The 14,361-nt window shown below is 37.9% G+C and overlaps 3 protein-coding genes across 6 annotated transcripts; 2 read left to right on the top strand and 1 right to left on the bottom strand.

The window, feature by feature from the left end:
• The first annotated feature begins 714 nt into the window (after positions 1 to 714).
• LOC6646203 (exostosin-3) lies at positions 715 to 4,303 on the top strand. Its single transcript, XM_002068751.4, has 3 exons — positions 715 to 930; positions 986 to 1,111; positions 1,169 to 4,303. Exons 1-3 carry the CDS (start codon positions 814 to 816, stop codon positions 3,740 to 3,742), a joined length of 2,817 nt encoding a protein of 938 aa, XP_002068787.1. The 5' UTR covers positions 715 to 813; the 3' UTR covers positions 3,743 to 4,303.
• Positions 4,304 to 5,464: 1,161 nt separating this feature from the next.
• On the bottom strand, positions 5,465 to 8,651 carry LOC6646204 (ankyrin repeat domain-containing protein 13D). 2 transcript variants are annotated; one of them, XM_002068752.4, is made up of 6 exons: positions 8,447 to 8,648; positions 8,129 to 8,261; positions 7,752 to 8,066; positions 7,298 to 7,689; positions 6,469 to 7,238; positions 5,465 to 6,102 (listed from the first exon to the last, which is right to left on the bottom strand). In XM_002068752.4, exons 1-6 carry the CDS (start codon positions 8,543 to 8,545, stop codon positions 5,886 to 5,888), a joined length of 1,926 nt encoding a protein of 641 aa, XP_002068788.1. In that variant the 5' UTR covers positions 8,546 to 8,648; the 3' UTR covers positions 5,465 to 5,885. The 2 variants fall into 2 exon arrangements, with proteins under 2 accessions (XP_002068788.1, XP_015033119.1); XM_015177633.3 differs by lacking the exon at positions 5,465 to 6,102 and adding an exon at positions 6,128 to 6,391 and having other exon boundaries at positions 8,447 to 8,651.
• A 314-nt stretch (positions 8,652 to 8,965) lies between these two features.
• On the top strand, positions 8,966 to 14,181 carry LOC6646205 (lysophosphatidylserine lipase ABHD12). Of its 3 annotated transcripts, XM_015177664.3 has the most exons (5): positions 8,973 to 9,122; positions 9,354 to 9,482; positions 11,232 to 11,268; positions 12,752 to 12,870; positions 12,935 to 14,181. In XM_015177664.3, the coding sequence occupies exons 3-5, from the start codon at positions 11,234 to 11,236 to the stop codon at positions 13,993 to 13,995; spliced, it is 1,215 nt and encodes a 404-aa protein (XP_015033150.1). In that variant the 5' UTR covers positions 8,973 to 9,122; positions 9,354 to 9,482; positions 11,232 to 11,233; the 3' UTR covers positions 13,996 to 14,181. The 3 variants fall into 3 exon arrangements, 2 of the variants coding, with proteins under 2 accessions (XP_015033150.1, XP_002068789.1); XR_006954081.1 differs by lacking the exons at positions 11,232 to 11,268; positions 12,935 to 14,181 and having other exon boundaries at positions 8,966 to 9,122; positions 12,752 to 12,810; XM_002068753.4 differs by lacking the exons at positions 8,973 to 9,122; positions 9,354 to 9,482; positions 11,232 to 11,268 and adding an exon at positions 11,969 to 12,107.
• Positions 14,182 to 14,361: the final 180 nt, after the last annotated feature.

The following is a 14,361-nucleotide window of genomic DNA, read 5'->3' as shown; positions in this document are numbered from 1 at the left end:
CAAAATTCCAGCCTTTTTCCCTTGTTTTTTTTTTCTTTTACATTATGCACTTTCACTTTCAAGGTTCCTCTGGGGCTCGCCCGCAAAAGAATCAATGAACGAAAGTGAAAATGTCAACAAATGTTTTTCCATTATATTTAGTTTTTATTTTTGGCATTTCATTTACCCATTTTAGATAGTCGATCCTGTGTAAGATTTTTTGAAATAACTTGCTAGATTTGTGCACTTAGGTAGGAACACGTTTTGCGATTTTAGAATTTGTTTGTCAAATAAACATTCTGCATATAATTAATTAAACACACTGTGGAAGACGACTCAGTTGAAGAGACGAAACAAGTCTCTCACCCGCAACAACGTCCGAACGCCGACTGATTTCTGAGCTTAGCTTTTGGGGCCGGAACTCTGAGCAGTAAAAGTGATTCTGTTAGGGGGCAGCGAGTGACGAGGGTGCGGTTGGTGGTTGCTTTGTCATACATACTGATTGGTAATTATTTCAAAAATACATAAAAAGAAAGTATTTTTATCAGGTGTTAATTGACTTGTTCACAATCGGTGAAATTGTTTGATTTGTGTTAATCATTTTGAAGCTTAATTTTGTTTAAAACTCGCGCTCAACTGACGTTATCGATAAGTGCATTTTGCACTCTAGTCGGCTTATCGATAACTATTTCTAGCTGCCCTGGATTTAACCTGCATATAAATAAATAGCGCCTGCAGCCCTGGTGTGTTTACAAAATATAAAACTGAAATCGGTCCTAGATTACAATGATATAGTGAAGATTTTTTTGAATTTAAAAAGTATAAATATACAAAATGTCCTTAGCCTGTGAGCTTGGTGGCGGCACCTATCCAAGGAGATACAAATTGACGATTCTGGTTCTTGTCCTACTTGTTTTGCTGTCGCTAGTGGCCCACCGCAGATTACTTAATGTAAGTAAAATGAAACCAAGTACCTACTTAAATTATTAAATCTAATCCATACCAGGATGAGAACGATTCCCCGCCCATGGATGTACATAGGAGTCGTCCATTGCTAGATGCCTATGAAGATTTTAGTGCCATGAGAGCCAGCGATTTGAAAATGCGGATAGAAGAGATGCTGAGGATCAAAGTAAGACAAAGAATTTATCACAAAATCGGGGATTAGCTAAATCTCATTCACTTGTAGAGCACCGTATCTGTGGAGCTACGCGAACTAGAGTCACGCCGACAGAAACTGCAATCAGATATAAGCCAGTATAATCAAAAGATTGAGGAGCTGAAGCAAGAGCTACTCCGTGAGCAAACCGAATTGGAGCGACTGAAAATATCGGTGGAACAGGCACAAGTGGCCCAGCGGGAGGCAGTGCAGCGTAACACCCCCGATCTGGCTCTGCCGCGTACTCTAATGCCCAGTGCTTTACCGCGAAAAATGAATGCAGTTTCAGTGGGAGTGACCGCCTCCTGTGAGATGCACAATTGCTTTGATCACTCCCGTTGCAGTTTGACCTCTGGTTTCCCGGTCTATCTCTACGACCCGGATGAATATGGTGTCCAAAGAAAAGGATATGATATAGATGGCTTCCTAAAGACCACACTGAAACAGACTTTGGGCTACAATGTGCATATTGTAAAGGAACCAAAGCAGGCTTGCATATATTTGGTGCTGGTGGGTGAGGCATTGCTGGAACAGGATCTACTACGTAACAATCGCTATGCCGCTCAAGAGGCGGAGCAGCAACAAAGAGTCACATTGGCCAGTCAAGTGGCAGATGGAGATTCCTCACCCATTGACATGAGCAAGTTATATAAGCTACCCTACTGGGGTGGCGATGGACGCAATCATGTCCTCTTAAATCTCGCACGCCGAGATCTCTCCTCCCGTCGTACGAATTCGTTGTTGCGTCAAAATACAATGCGAGCCATTGTGGTGCAGAGTTCTTTTGAGCGGGATCAATTCAGACCCAATTATGATATAATTGTTCCCCCAATTTTGGGTCCACCCGGTGGAGATGTGTGGCAGGAATGTGCCAGTATGGTACCAGCTCGTCGCAAGTATTTGCTGAGTTTCCAAGGAGAACTAAGGCCATCACCTGACACATCTAATCCCCTCGATGACTTTATACTCGAACATCTTGCAGACATGGCCAAGGGTTCAACGCAAGATCAATTCAGGTTGCAGTTTCAATGTGTTCCGGCAACAGAGCAGCAAGAAACGGACTCTCAGGCCGACTGGACATTGTGTGGCACAGATTCATCACGAAAACTATTGCTTAAGGATTCAACTTATGCTCTAATTTTGCCGCCACTCAATCAGCGAGTAAGTTCCACCCTAATGTTGGCCAGGATCTATGAAGCTTTGCGGTCGGGAGCTGTTCCCGTTATTCTGGGAGCTGATGAACTTCGTCTGCCCTATGCCGAGACTCTGGATTGGCGTCGTGCTGCCCTCTTGCTGCCAAAGGCTAGGATAACTGAACTGCATTTCCTCCTACGTGCCGTTCAGGATGCGGATCTCTTGCTGCTACGTCGTCAGGGTAGACTTATTTGGGAGAAGTATCTGAGTTCTGTTCAAGCTACCGTCGACACGGTGATAGCCAGCTTAAGGGATCGTCTGGGCATTCCACCACGTCCTGTGCCTCCGGTGATAGCTCAAAGTGTATTCAATAGCAGCTTTATACCTCTGAAATCGGATCCTCCTGTGGGAATGGACACCGAACCGGAAGAATCACTTGGCCCAATTGAGCCGCCGTATGCTAGTCCTGCTTTCCGTCGGAACTACACCATATTGCGAATGCAATCAAAAGAGGCCTGGAACGATTGGCTAGATCCCTTCTACATGTATCCCCAATTGCCCTTTGATCCGGCTTTGCCATCGGAGGCCAAATTCATGGGTTCCCATACAGGATTTCGTCCCATTGGCAAAGGTATCGGTGGTGCTGGCAAGGAATTTAGCGAAGCTCTGGGTGGTAACTATCCCCGGGAGCAATTCACCATTGTAATGTTGACCTACGAACGGGAGCAGGTTCTCATGGACTCTCTGGGACGTCTCTACGGTCTGCCCTATCTGCATAAAGTGGTTGTAGTTTGGAATTCCCCCAAACCACCACTGGACGACTTGCGTTGGCCCGATATCGGTGTGCCCGTGGCCGTAGTCCGTGCCCCACGCAATTCACTTAACAATCGCTTCTTACCCTTCGATGTGATTGAAACGGAAGCGGTTCTCTCGGTTGATGATGATGCTCATCTTCGGCACGATGAGATTCTCTTTGGTTTTCGCGTCTGGCGTGAACATCGTGATCGTGTTGTTGGTTTTCCCGGCCGCTATCATGCCTGGGATTTGAGTTCGAACAATATGTGGCACTACAATTCCAATTATAGTTGTGAATTGAGCATGGTCCTAACAGGAGCTGCCTTTTTCCACAAATATTATATGTATTTGTATAGCTATCATTTGCCTCAGGCTATACGGGACAAAGTGGATGAGTATATGAATTGTGAGGATATTGCCATGAATTTCCTTGTATCCCATGTTACACGAAAACCGCCCGTTAAGGTCACTTCACGTTGGACTTTCCGTTGTCCGGGTTGCCCGGTATCATTAAGCGAGGATGATACACACTTTCAGGAGCGACACAAATGCATCAATTTCTTTAGTCAGGTCTTTGGCTATACGCCTTTACTTAATACACAATATAGAGCTGATTCTATACTCTTCAAGACTCGAATACCGCACGAAAAACAAAAGTGTTTCAAATACATTTAGTATCCAACAACAACCAAAGGGCCGCTACACTTACAATGCTGACTTTTAGTTATAGTTTAATATATATGTATATGTGTATGTGTGTATATAGATGTATAGTCCATCAGGTTACTAACCATGACACGGAGCTTTGAATTCTGTTAAATCAGATCATTCAGTTCCAAGAGGACTCCGTCTCGCTCCTGATATGTCCAATGAGATTAATAAAACTGAGCAAATAATTTAATCACTGATTAGCAATAACTTATCTAACAATCAGTAATTAGTTAATAATAAATCTATGCTCAAATTAAATGTGCAATAAATTAATACACAAAAAAGCTATATCAAATAGTTTTTTGATATTCAAAATTAACTTGAAAATATTTGATCTAAAGAACTGAGAACTGCTAATCCAAGTTATTTGCTTAGTCCAATTGCCATATGAAACGATATATACGTATAAGTCATGACTTGATATTTTTTTTAACTCCCTCAATATGCTTAATAGTTTTTTAAGTTAATGTAAATGTCTTTTTGTATATAATAATATTTCCAATAAATTGTCGTTTCTTAAAAAGATTTCTTTAGACTTGTGATATTTTCTATATATTTTTTTTTTCATTTACACAAAAAAATAGATTTACGTTTGTATATATTTTATGTATATATATATGTGTGTGTTTTTAAATGTATATATATGTGTGTGTGTGTGAAGACATAAATATAAAGATATATACAGACATATGTAAATTACACAAACATATAACAAGGCAACTTTAAAAACTGCTGAAAGTTAGTTAAAAATGGAAAATATATATGATCTGTTTTAAAGATTGGATCGGATTGAAAAAGATTATACATTTTTCAGTAGAAAATTTCAAAGAATAGTGCAGAAATGTAGTTTTGATTAAGAAAATTGCGCAAATATTTATAATAAAATAGTGAAATTTTTGTTTAGAATTTTAGTTTTTTTAAAAAATTTCAATTTCCTCAAATCCTAATATACTGATATTTTGGTTTAGAACAGTTTTTTGTTTAGAATTTCTATTTCATCATTAAAAAATATATAAGTTCTCAAATCTTTATATACTGAAGAAATATAACTTTTAACTATTTAGAGCAACTGTATACAATAAAATACTAAATATTTACAAAATTTTGCATATATTGGACACTTTTCAAAAGAAATAAATTAAATCCAAACAAAAAAAAAAGCCTAAATGAACTATTATTCATAGATGTAAAGAATTTGGCTCTCAATTTGTTTCGTTAACAAGCTAAATAGTTGCTAACTATTCTAAGATCGGTTTGGACATAAAAAAGCAGTTTTCTTAGCCTTGTTATAGAAGTATAGATCATATGAATGTAGATTATTATATAGAAAACACAGGGCAATACAAAAAATAAATATAAAACTTAAAAACAGACAACTTTTAAGCCATAGATTAAACTGTTTCTGAAATGATTATGTATATATAATTACATCATATATATCATTGCTGATAATTACCTAAGATCAGGACAGCCTAATCAATGATGGTCAGAAAGAATTGGCTTTAGTTTTCTTTTCTTTTCTTTTTTTTTTGGCAAACTAGTGGAGTGTGGCTGAGGTTGGAAGTTTTGTATTTCTGTTGGCCCTGTGCAATCAGAATGTTATGTTAAGACAACCTTGCTATCCACACAATTTCAGCAAACATGAAGTTAAATCGAATTATATATAAATTATAAAGATATGTGACATAAATGTTGTTGTTGTTCTTTATGTTGGACTTAGATATTAGATAAGTTTTTAGCAAAAGCTATGACTACAAGATCTCTGATTTTTTTTGTTGTTTTGTTTTTCTTTTTTTAGTGATGCGACTTGTGAGTTCGTCTAGCGAGGCTCGCTTCTGTTCAATTCAATATATATATCACAATACAAAATTAAGGTTACATCCTTTTCAAGTAGGATGCATAAATAAAGATAGTTATAAAGGAGAATAAACTTAAAATTTACAATCAATTGATATAACTTAGGATTTTGTTTGTTGTTTTTTTTGTTTAGATTAGGAACAAAACTGAGAACGCGAAAACAACCAAAACACACATACATTTGGATGATATTTGGATATTGGGTCTCTAATAGCTGAAGAGATTTGGTTGGTTGATTGGTTTTGGTTGGTTAGTGTTCCTGTAGACTTAATTTTAAAGCCTGCTCTATCATTTCCTGCTCCCGTTGCCGTTCCAGCTCATATTTTTGTTGATCCTGTTGAGAGAGACGCATGGCCATGGCTAAATCAGGATCCACATAACGAAAACCGCCATCATCATCGTCCTCGGAGACGGGTGAACCACTGGCATGGGCCCCAGCCGCACCCAGAAGGGATTCCTGCAGAACCCTGTGGAAAAACATCGCATAGCACAAAAGAAAAGAAACACACAAAGCACGGAGCAATGAATTGGATATACTAGCAATACAAGAGAGGAAATATATTGAGAGGAAACTACTTGAAGATTTTCTTCATGTAGCTAAGGTCATTTTTGAATTGAGCTCCCGCCGAGGCAGAGCGTCCGCGTGGAAGCGGCTCAAGATTATGTTTTTGTTGTGGAGCCGGCGAATGCCGTCCATATTGATGATGATGGTGTGGTGAGAGTAAATGAGTGGTGTGGGAATTGCGTGTTGGATTACTACCAGGCGGTGCGAAATTGTCAGACACAGTCTCAGATTAAATAAAAAGTAACAACTCTTCTTAGATATAACTTACCGCTGCAGTTGCTCATCATCTTCGGGCAAAAGTTCGGTTCCGACAACATGTTGACCCCGCAACACTTCCCAGATATCCACTTTATCCTCGGCATCTATGCCGCAGGCTCCACCAGAACCACTTGTCTCTGCCAGACTCTGTTCGATGGCATATTGCAACATATCATCTTCGTCCAAGGGCATGGAGCGACGCGAATCACCACCGCGGTTCGTATAGTGAGCGGGTACATCGAAGCAACGATCATCCACCAGGCAGGTGACACGGTCCTGCTCCTGCAACGTGGCCACATACTCCACCGGCGATGCCAGTGCAAAGACATTGCCAAATGTTATGCACGCATTCAGCACATGGAAGAGCGGAATTTCTACTTTGACCGGAAAACCAGCTGGCAGCTGCATTGTTATAAAGTCTTTCAGCTTGGACACATGTGGACTGGCCATGGTGGACATTAGATCGAGAATGGGCAGCACTTGCTCTTGCAATCGTATGGGATGCTCTTCTGCAAGCCAAAGATTCGCTTTGAAACGTTGAACTTTGGTGTTCAGATTCTTTGGCTTGCCGACATCACGACCTTGTAGATCGATCTCACCACTGAAATACTCCTCGGGCGTTATCAACTGTGGTGATTTGGGTGTACTTGCTCCAGAGGCACAGGCAGAAGAGCTACCATTACTACCAGGAAGTAGGGGAACTGCAGCAGACGCTGCGCCACCACCAACGGCAGCGGAAGGTGACAATCGTTCGCCATTTTCCACAGCAGGCGGGGACGTCTAAGAAAGTAAAATATTTCCAATTCGATGACATCATGATAATAGATCACTTTACTTACGTTCTCTGTGGGTGGCACATAATCCTCATCGGCTATGCCCAACAGACTATGCAATGGCGTGCGAGCTGTCTTATTTTTCAGCTGCTCCTCGGTGAGATGATCAGTACGGGTCTTTGTTATAAATTCCACATTGCTAGCCCCATACACTTTGCAGTTGTAACCATTAATTACTTCCGATTTCTCACTACGCCAGCCCCAAATCCCGGATTTATTGCGCTCAAAGCTTATCTTTTCCATCTCAATGTTATTGGTAATAACCGGAGCATTGAGGCGGGCCCGCACCGTGCCTATGGGCGGGGGAATGGCTACAATGTCGCCAATATCGCTGCTCATTTGCTCCACCATAACTTCATGGGTATCATGATCGATTTCAATCATTGTGGCAGTTTCTTCTACAAGGCAAGAAAATACAGAGTATTAGAGTAGATTTAATAAAAAAAATTTTTTAACGCACTTCCTCCCTTGAATATGTAGGAACGATTCCCTCGTTGCCAAGTGTTATTATCGAACCCCAACAGTGTCGTATCTATTCGTACATTGGCGCCACGCTTATACACTTTGTAAGTGTCACTGGGACACAGCCGGGACATTAGAGGCACCCATGAAGTGAATTCCCATTTCATTTCTATATAAAAGTCTGGTGCATCGAGCAAATGTTGTAATAGCTTGGGGACATGAGTCACCCTTTGGACATGTCGTTGCAAATCTCGCACCTCAATGATGGCAGTAAGTATATCCACATCGCCAGTGCATACAGCCTCCTGGACAACTAAAACGAAGGGAGACAAGATATAAATTTACTCCTTATATACCACCTCCTTTCAGACTTACCCGACCAACCCTCAAACTCATAGGTGGCATTGCACTTGGCTGCTAGAAGGCACTTGATGCATGGAAGATTCGCCAATCTCACGGCCAATAGAAGCGGCGTTCGTCCCCGCGGATCGATTTTTTCCTTATCAATCTACCGAACATAAAAACATTCCAATGATATCAACCGAATCAATAATATATACATATCAATATATATGTATTAGTTGCATTAGAAAAAATGACAACATTAGTCTAATTTAATTAGCGCCCAAACGTAGGCCACACCCACCCACCTCCCACTCTCATTCTCTCTTTATGTTTTTTTTTTTGTTTTACCTGTTCTTTTTGCAATTCCAGCTGTAGTTGCTCTACATTGCCATTCCATATCTCCCAATGCAGCGGATATTCTGCCTTTATCTCATCCAAACTCTTCATCCTATACCGACTATGTCGTCGTAAATCCCTAAATTTCTGAATAAACTAAACTAAAAATTCGCTTAAATTTCCTTTGACCAATAAATTATTCGATATTTCGATAAAAACAAACGGAACCGTGACTCATTCGCTCTTAATCACAATCACAAGGTAATTTACTCTGCAGTTTTAGAATTTATTAAGAAAACATTTCGTCGATCAACAATTTGTATATCATTTTCACGCAATTATGCTGAGGGGTTAAAATCTCTGATTAAGGGAAAGTTTTCTTTCCAGATTAAATATTTTTTAAACTCTCTGTGATTATAATTTATTGAATCCCAATTGACAAAATATTCAAACACCCAAAATGTTGGTTGGGTTCCTTTTTTGCCTGTTTCGTGATTTGGTCACAGTTACTCCATTCGATAGGCGATTGCGAAAAATGACAACATTGCCCAGCTGTTTTAACTAATCCAATAAAAGCGGTCGTAATTGCTCAAAATTTTTTTTATTAAAGTGGAACTGTAACAAATTTCGGGCGCTTCTCGCCTTCTGGAGACAGCATACTAAAGTACAGTTTGGAGCAAATGTTGTGGTAATTCAAAATTATGCTTATAAAATAGTCAGAAATCTTGTTGAATTGCGTAAACGAAAGTTCGTTAATTGTTTGTGTATTTGTGTATTGCGGTTGGAGGAGGGGTGGTGTTTGTGTGTGACTGAGAGCAGGTGTTGACGTCTCACATTACCGGCATTTCCAAAAATTTTCCATATTCTTTTTACATTTCTTTGTAAATGGTATATTATTCTATTTTTAATTTCATTTCAGGGTCATCATGCTGCAGCTGGACTTGGTTTAGAAAACGATAAAATTCCATAACAATTCGTATATATCTTTGGTACACAATTGATCGGACACCATCTACCTCCCCCCTCCCCTCCCATAATCAAACGAAAGGTGCGTTCAAGTTCAAGTTTACTTTGAGTGAAATATCTTCGTCCATTCATACTCAATTGCAATTCAAGTGGTTCTCCAAAGCCAACAAGTAATTGCAACAAAAAATAGTCGCTGAAAGGCTGCCCCAGGCCCCCAAGAGGCCCCTTTATATTTGTTGTTGTCAATCGTTGCGGTTGGACAAAGTTATTAGGGAGCATTAAAAACCACTCGAGGCATCCCATAAATTTTATCTGATTTATGTTACTTTGACCTCAAACATTTTTGTATAAATACACAAAAAAGGGCTTTAATGTGGGAGAAGAGCAGGTGTAGAATTAGTAACAACTAAAAGCCATTAATTATATATTATAAATGATTATGTACACACATGTATATTAGTTCTATATAGCCCTCAACTTTGTTTTAGTTTGTTTAGTTTATATTTATTATCAGCCCCCGAATCTTAAACAAATTAAGTCCAAAGTTTAGTTTGTCAACAAATCGTTAAAAGTATTAAATATTGATTAAAATCTAGAAAAACTAGAAATTTCGAAAAATAATTAAAAAGGAAATTTAACAAATTTTTATAATGGGATATGTTTTGTTTTTATACTACTTGGACTGAAATTGTTTGCCGTTTAGTCAGTGGATTAGTATAAGCCAATTTTCTGATTAGTCTATTAAATACTTTTGTTTATTTTAATAGTAAATTTTTACCTATCTATTAAAATTCACTTTAGAAAAGAAAAGAATGTTACTCAAAAATGTTGTAATAACTAAATTCTTGTTTAATATATTTATCAGCGCAGAAAAGATTTCAAATCTTTTATTTCTTTTGTAATTAATTAGCCTAAGATCTTAGGAGGAATAGCAGTTTCTCATATTTTTTTGGTTTTGTTTAACTTTAGATAGTCTAAAAATTAAATATATATATTTTCGGTAAGGGGCCGATTAAACATCCAGATTTTTGGTACCCCAAATTCAGTAATTTCCCAATGAAGACAAATGTCTTTTTTTGTTAGTAAAAGAATATTTCGGACTTGTACGACCATATAAAGTGCCGAAAAGAGTTCAAAATTATTCCAAATACTGCCATTTCGGAGGGTTTCCAGACCCTTAGGACTTCCCCTCCCTGGATTCGTTCTTTATATGGTAAATATTTTTCCACCAGTATATATTTAAATTCTTTCTATAACGATGCAATTTCAATGTTTTTAATTATATTTGGTATTTATACTATTCTTTAATAACTGAAGTGTACTTTGTAATCTGACGAATTGTGTTTTATATTAAACCGTCAACAGTCATGAAGGATACATTTTTCCACTGATCTGATAGAGCTCAACTTCAAAGTTTTGTCAATCTATACAAATCTATAAATAATGTTCAACATATACATATGTATATACATAGATATTTTGCTGAATTTTGAACTTATAAAACGATTTTCCGAACTTAAAAACCCAACCCCTCATAAACTATAGCCAATAGTTTTGATCCGTAAAAAATTAGTTCGTTATATGCAAATTCGATTGGTGTGGATAAATATTTTACGATAACTAATCAACTACTAGTAGGAACGGTAGTTATTTAACAGATATCTTATTTAATAAATATTTAGTTGTTCTTTAAGTTGTGTAGTTTTTTGTTTCTTGGGGGAAACATTTCATATATAAAGCTTTGGCCCTTTCAGCGATTATTTTTGTATTGGACTCTCTTCTTAACATTGTCTTCTATATACTCTATTCTGTTTTTGTTCACTCTTTGCAGTTATGCTCTTTGCACGTAGACGGCATTTCTTCAAGAGGTGAATTCTTCTGTATATTTTGTCCCCCCCTCCCCATCTACTAACCACATTAAATTATTTGCTTCATTTTTGTTGGCTTATGTAGAGATATACTTATATATATATATCTATATATTTGAACTGTACCCAAATCGTAGTAGTATTAGTAGTGTAGTTAGTTGTTGATCCGTGACTAATTCACGATCGTTTAGAGAGTTATTGATGGCGCTTTTTTTCATTCATTTCTCATTCCATACACACATATGTTTCCCCCCGCCATATATGTATCTCTCATTATCGTAATATTCGACACTTACTCATAACTACTATACATACATATACATCATTACACACCGCGGATCGCGCTTATCAGCAATAACAAATCGGGTACAAAGTATTTGTTTTTTTTTTTATTTTTAAATTTTGCTGGTTCATTACGAATTGGGTCTTTAGGCAGAACGGTCATATACATATATATATGTACATATATATTCATATATGTCTAAAATAATGTATAATTTTTCATATATTTTTTTTATCTAAAATAGTTTATCGGGGCCTTGCATGTGATAAAAACTTAAAAAAAAAAAAAATCAAGAAAACAATTACTACAAAAAAAGAATTCAAGAAAAATAATTATTTTGTTTATTTCTCTTCCCCCACAAATAAACGTCACGCGTCAGTTAATTGTGCTTAGTAAAAGAAAAAACTGCTTGTTTAACAAAAAAAAGAAAACTAAATCTGTAAAGGTTTTAACTCTCTCAGCTCAGCAAAATGTACGAGCTTCATAGTTGTTTAAATTTAGTATTCTATGCTACAATCATACCCGGAACAATCCTCATTAGTTGGCTAACTGGGCTGTAAGTATGTTTGACTTTAATTTTCCTTTTGATTCTCAAAATAATCCACTCAGCATTTGTAAGAATCACTTTGATCAGTCAATTTTGAGGCCTCTTGTTGATTAAAAAATGATTAAAAGAAGATTGGATAATGTCTTGGTAGTAAAGACTCCAATGATGAAAAGATTTAGCCATAAGCAACTCATCAAAAGAAGATATGGCTCCTTACAAAAAAAAGTCATATACGATCAGAAAACGAGTTCATTTATTAAGATCAGAAAGAGGATTCAATATGATCGGAAATTCCATAAAATGCTGCGTGGAAAGAGACATCACGTGACTTGACATGAACTTGATGTTGTTTGAATGAATGTATGAATGAGTTAAGCAGAGGAATCTGTTTCCATATGGCTTTTGGGCGCTATGGAAACCGATTGATATGTAACTACTTCCCCACTTCCCTCTTAATTTTTATGTTCCTCATCGTCATACGTCGCCGGTTAACAAGTTTTCTAACACAAATTACCATTACAACATTGTAGTTTCATTTGGTTTCATCTCTATCTCATTTTATTCCATGTATGCTCTCTGCTTGCTAAATATGATTAGAAATTTATATTTATTTGCTTGTAATAGTTGATAAAATTTTGTGTTTTCTTTCTCAGAGTTGGCCTGGCCACCTTGCAAGCGTCCTTGCTGGTATTCCTTTTGTTTTTCGTTCTACTACCGCTGATCTTTCGTTATTCGGTGACTTTACAACGTGGAATACTCTTTCTCACTTTCAGTAAGTCAATTAATCAAAATCAACATTATTTCGATAATCATTTTGTTCACTTTCCCATGTGTAGTCCGTTATCCCAAAGGACTTGATCTCACAAATCCTGCCAGCATAGGTCTATATGCCACGAGAAACTTTTATATAACAGTAAAGGATCATGATCAAGATGAGGATGGTGTGAGCATTGGTGTGTGGCATGTCTTGCCCAAGAATGCAGTGGGTCACTTTAAAACGGAACTACAAGTTGAGGCTGCCTTTGATATTGAACAGGCTGCAGCAGAGGATCAGCAGCAAACCTCAATTGAGACCTTCGACCATGACAGAGATTATAGCCATGAACTGAAAAAACTCAGTCCAGCTTTGCGTTCGGAATTTCCAGTGATATTGCCAGAGAATGAACAACTATTCTATGAGCGACTGTTACGAATGCCTGGAGGCACAGTGGTGCTCTATTTGCATGGCAATACGGCCACCCGAGGCAGTGGACATCGTTCTGAGGTGTATAAGTTGCTTCGCAATCTGAACTATCATGTCTTTTCGTTTGACTATCGAGGCTATGCTGATTCTGATCCCGTTTCACCCACCGAAGAGGGTGTTGTACGAGATGCTTTTATGGTCTATGAATATATAGCCAATATTACCTCGAATCCCATCATTATTTGGGGTCATTCACTGGGCACTGGAGTAGCCACACATTTGTGTGCTAAACTGGCGCATTTAAAGGAACGCGGTCCCCGGGGTGTGATCCTGGAGAGTCCATTCACCAATATACGCGATGAGATACGTATGCATCCATTTTCGCGACCATTTAAGCATTTGCCCTGGTTCGATTTCACCATTTCACGGCCCATGTATAGCAATAAATTGCGATTCGAGTCCGATATTCATGTACATGAATTTCCCCAACCCATTATGATCATCCATGCAGAGGATGATGTGGTAGTGCCTTTTAAATTGGGATATGAGCTCTATCGCATCGCACTCGACACGCGTCAGCGTTCGTGGGGACCAGTTGAATTCCATAGATTTGAGAGCAAACACAAGTACGGACACAAGTATTTATGCCGGGCACCTGAATTGCCCAGTTTGGTGCAACACTTTGTGGCAAATTATCGCGATGCCGTCTACTAGAAAGGACGAGAGTATTAGGCAACCATTCTATTATTTATTTATTAGTATGTGTACCATAAGGCAAGTAGTTTAATTTAGTTTTCTTTTTCTACCGCCACAGAACGTTCCAAAATTTTGACACCTTGTGAAAGGAAAATAAAATGAAGTCATTTGACGAATAATGAATGAACAATTATATTAAAAGAACATTTGCATTTTCACTACTTATTGTTAGTCCCTTATACAAGAGGCGATTTTATAAGATTGGATTTGAGTTTACCGCCAAAGTTAATTTTATCGACTACTCTATTTTATTATCGAGTTGTTATCGAACATTTTGCTATAAAATACCCTAACATGGAGAGTCTCTTTGTTCGCACTCGTTTT

This window comes from Drosophila willistoni (assembly GCF_018902025.1).
Source record: "Drosophila willistoni isolate 14030-0811.24 chromosome 2L unlocalized genomic scaffold, UCI_dwil_1.1 Seg72.1, whole genome shotgun sequence".
Classification (NCBI taxonomy): Eukaryota; Metazoa; Arthropoda; class Insecta; order Diptera; family Drosophilidae; genus Drosophila; species Drosophila willistoni.
Note: the sequence above shows the minus strand (reverse complement) of the source record. Positions and strands in the feature narration are given on the sequence as shown.

Coding starts and splice junctions, on each gene's coding strand:
- LOC6646203 (XM_002068751.4), top strand. CDS start 814: ATGTCCTTAGCCTGTGAGCTTGGTGGCGGCACCTATCCAAGGAGATAC. Junction 931..985: donor CCCACCGCAGATTACTTAAT/GTAAGTAAAATG, acceptor AATCCATACCAG/GATGAGAACGATTCCCCGCC. Junction 1,112..1,168: donor AAGAGATGCTGAGGATCAAA/GTAAGACAAAGA, acceptor ATTCACTTGTAG/AGCACCGTATCTGTGGAGCT.
- LOC6646204 (XM_002068752.4), bottom strand. CDS start 8,545: ATGAAGAGTTTGGATGAGATAAAGGCAGAATATCCGCTGCATTGGGAG. Junction 8,067..8,128: donor TGAGTTTGAGGGTTGGTCGG/GTAAGTCTGAAA, acceptor CCTTCGTTTTAG/TTGTCCAGGAGGCTGTATGC. Junction 7,690..7,751: donor CTACATATTCAAGGGAGGAA/GTGCGTTAAAAA, acceptor CTTGCCTTGTAG/AAGAAACTGCCACAATGATT.
- LOC6646205 (XM_002068753.4), top strand. CDS start 12,022: ATGTACGAGCTTCATAGTTGTTTAAATTTAGTATTCTATGCTACAATC. Junction 12,108..12,751: donor ATTAGTTGGCTAACTGGGCT/GTAAGTATGTTT, acceptor TTTCTTTCTCAG/AGTTGGCCTGGCCACCTTGC. Junction 12,871..12,934: donor AATACTCTTTCTCACTTTCA/GTAAGTCAATTA, acceptor TCCCATGTGTAG/TCCGTTATCCCAAAGGACTT.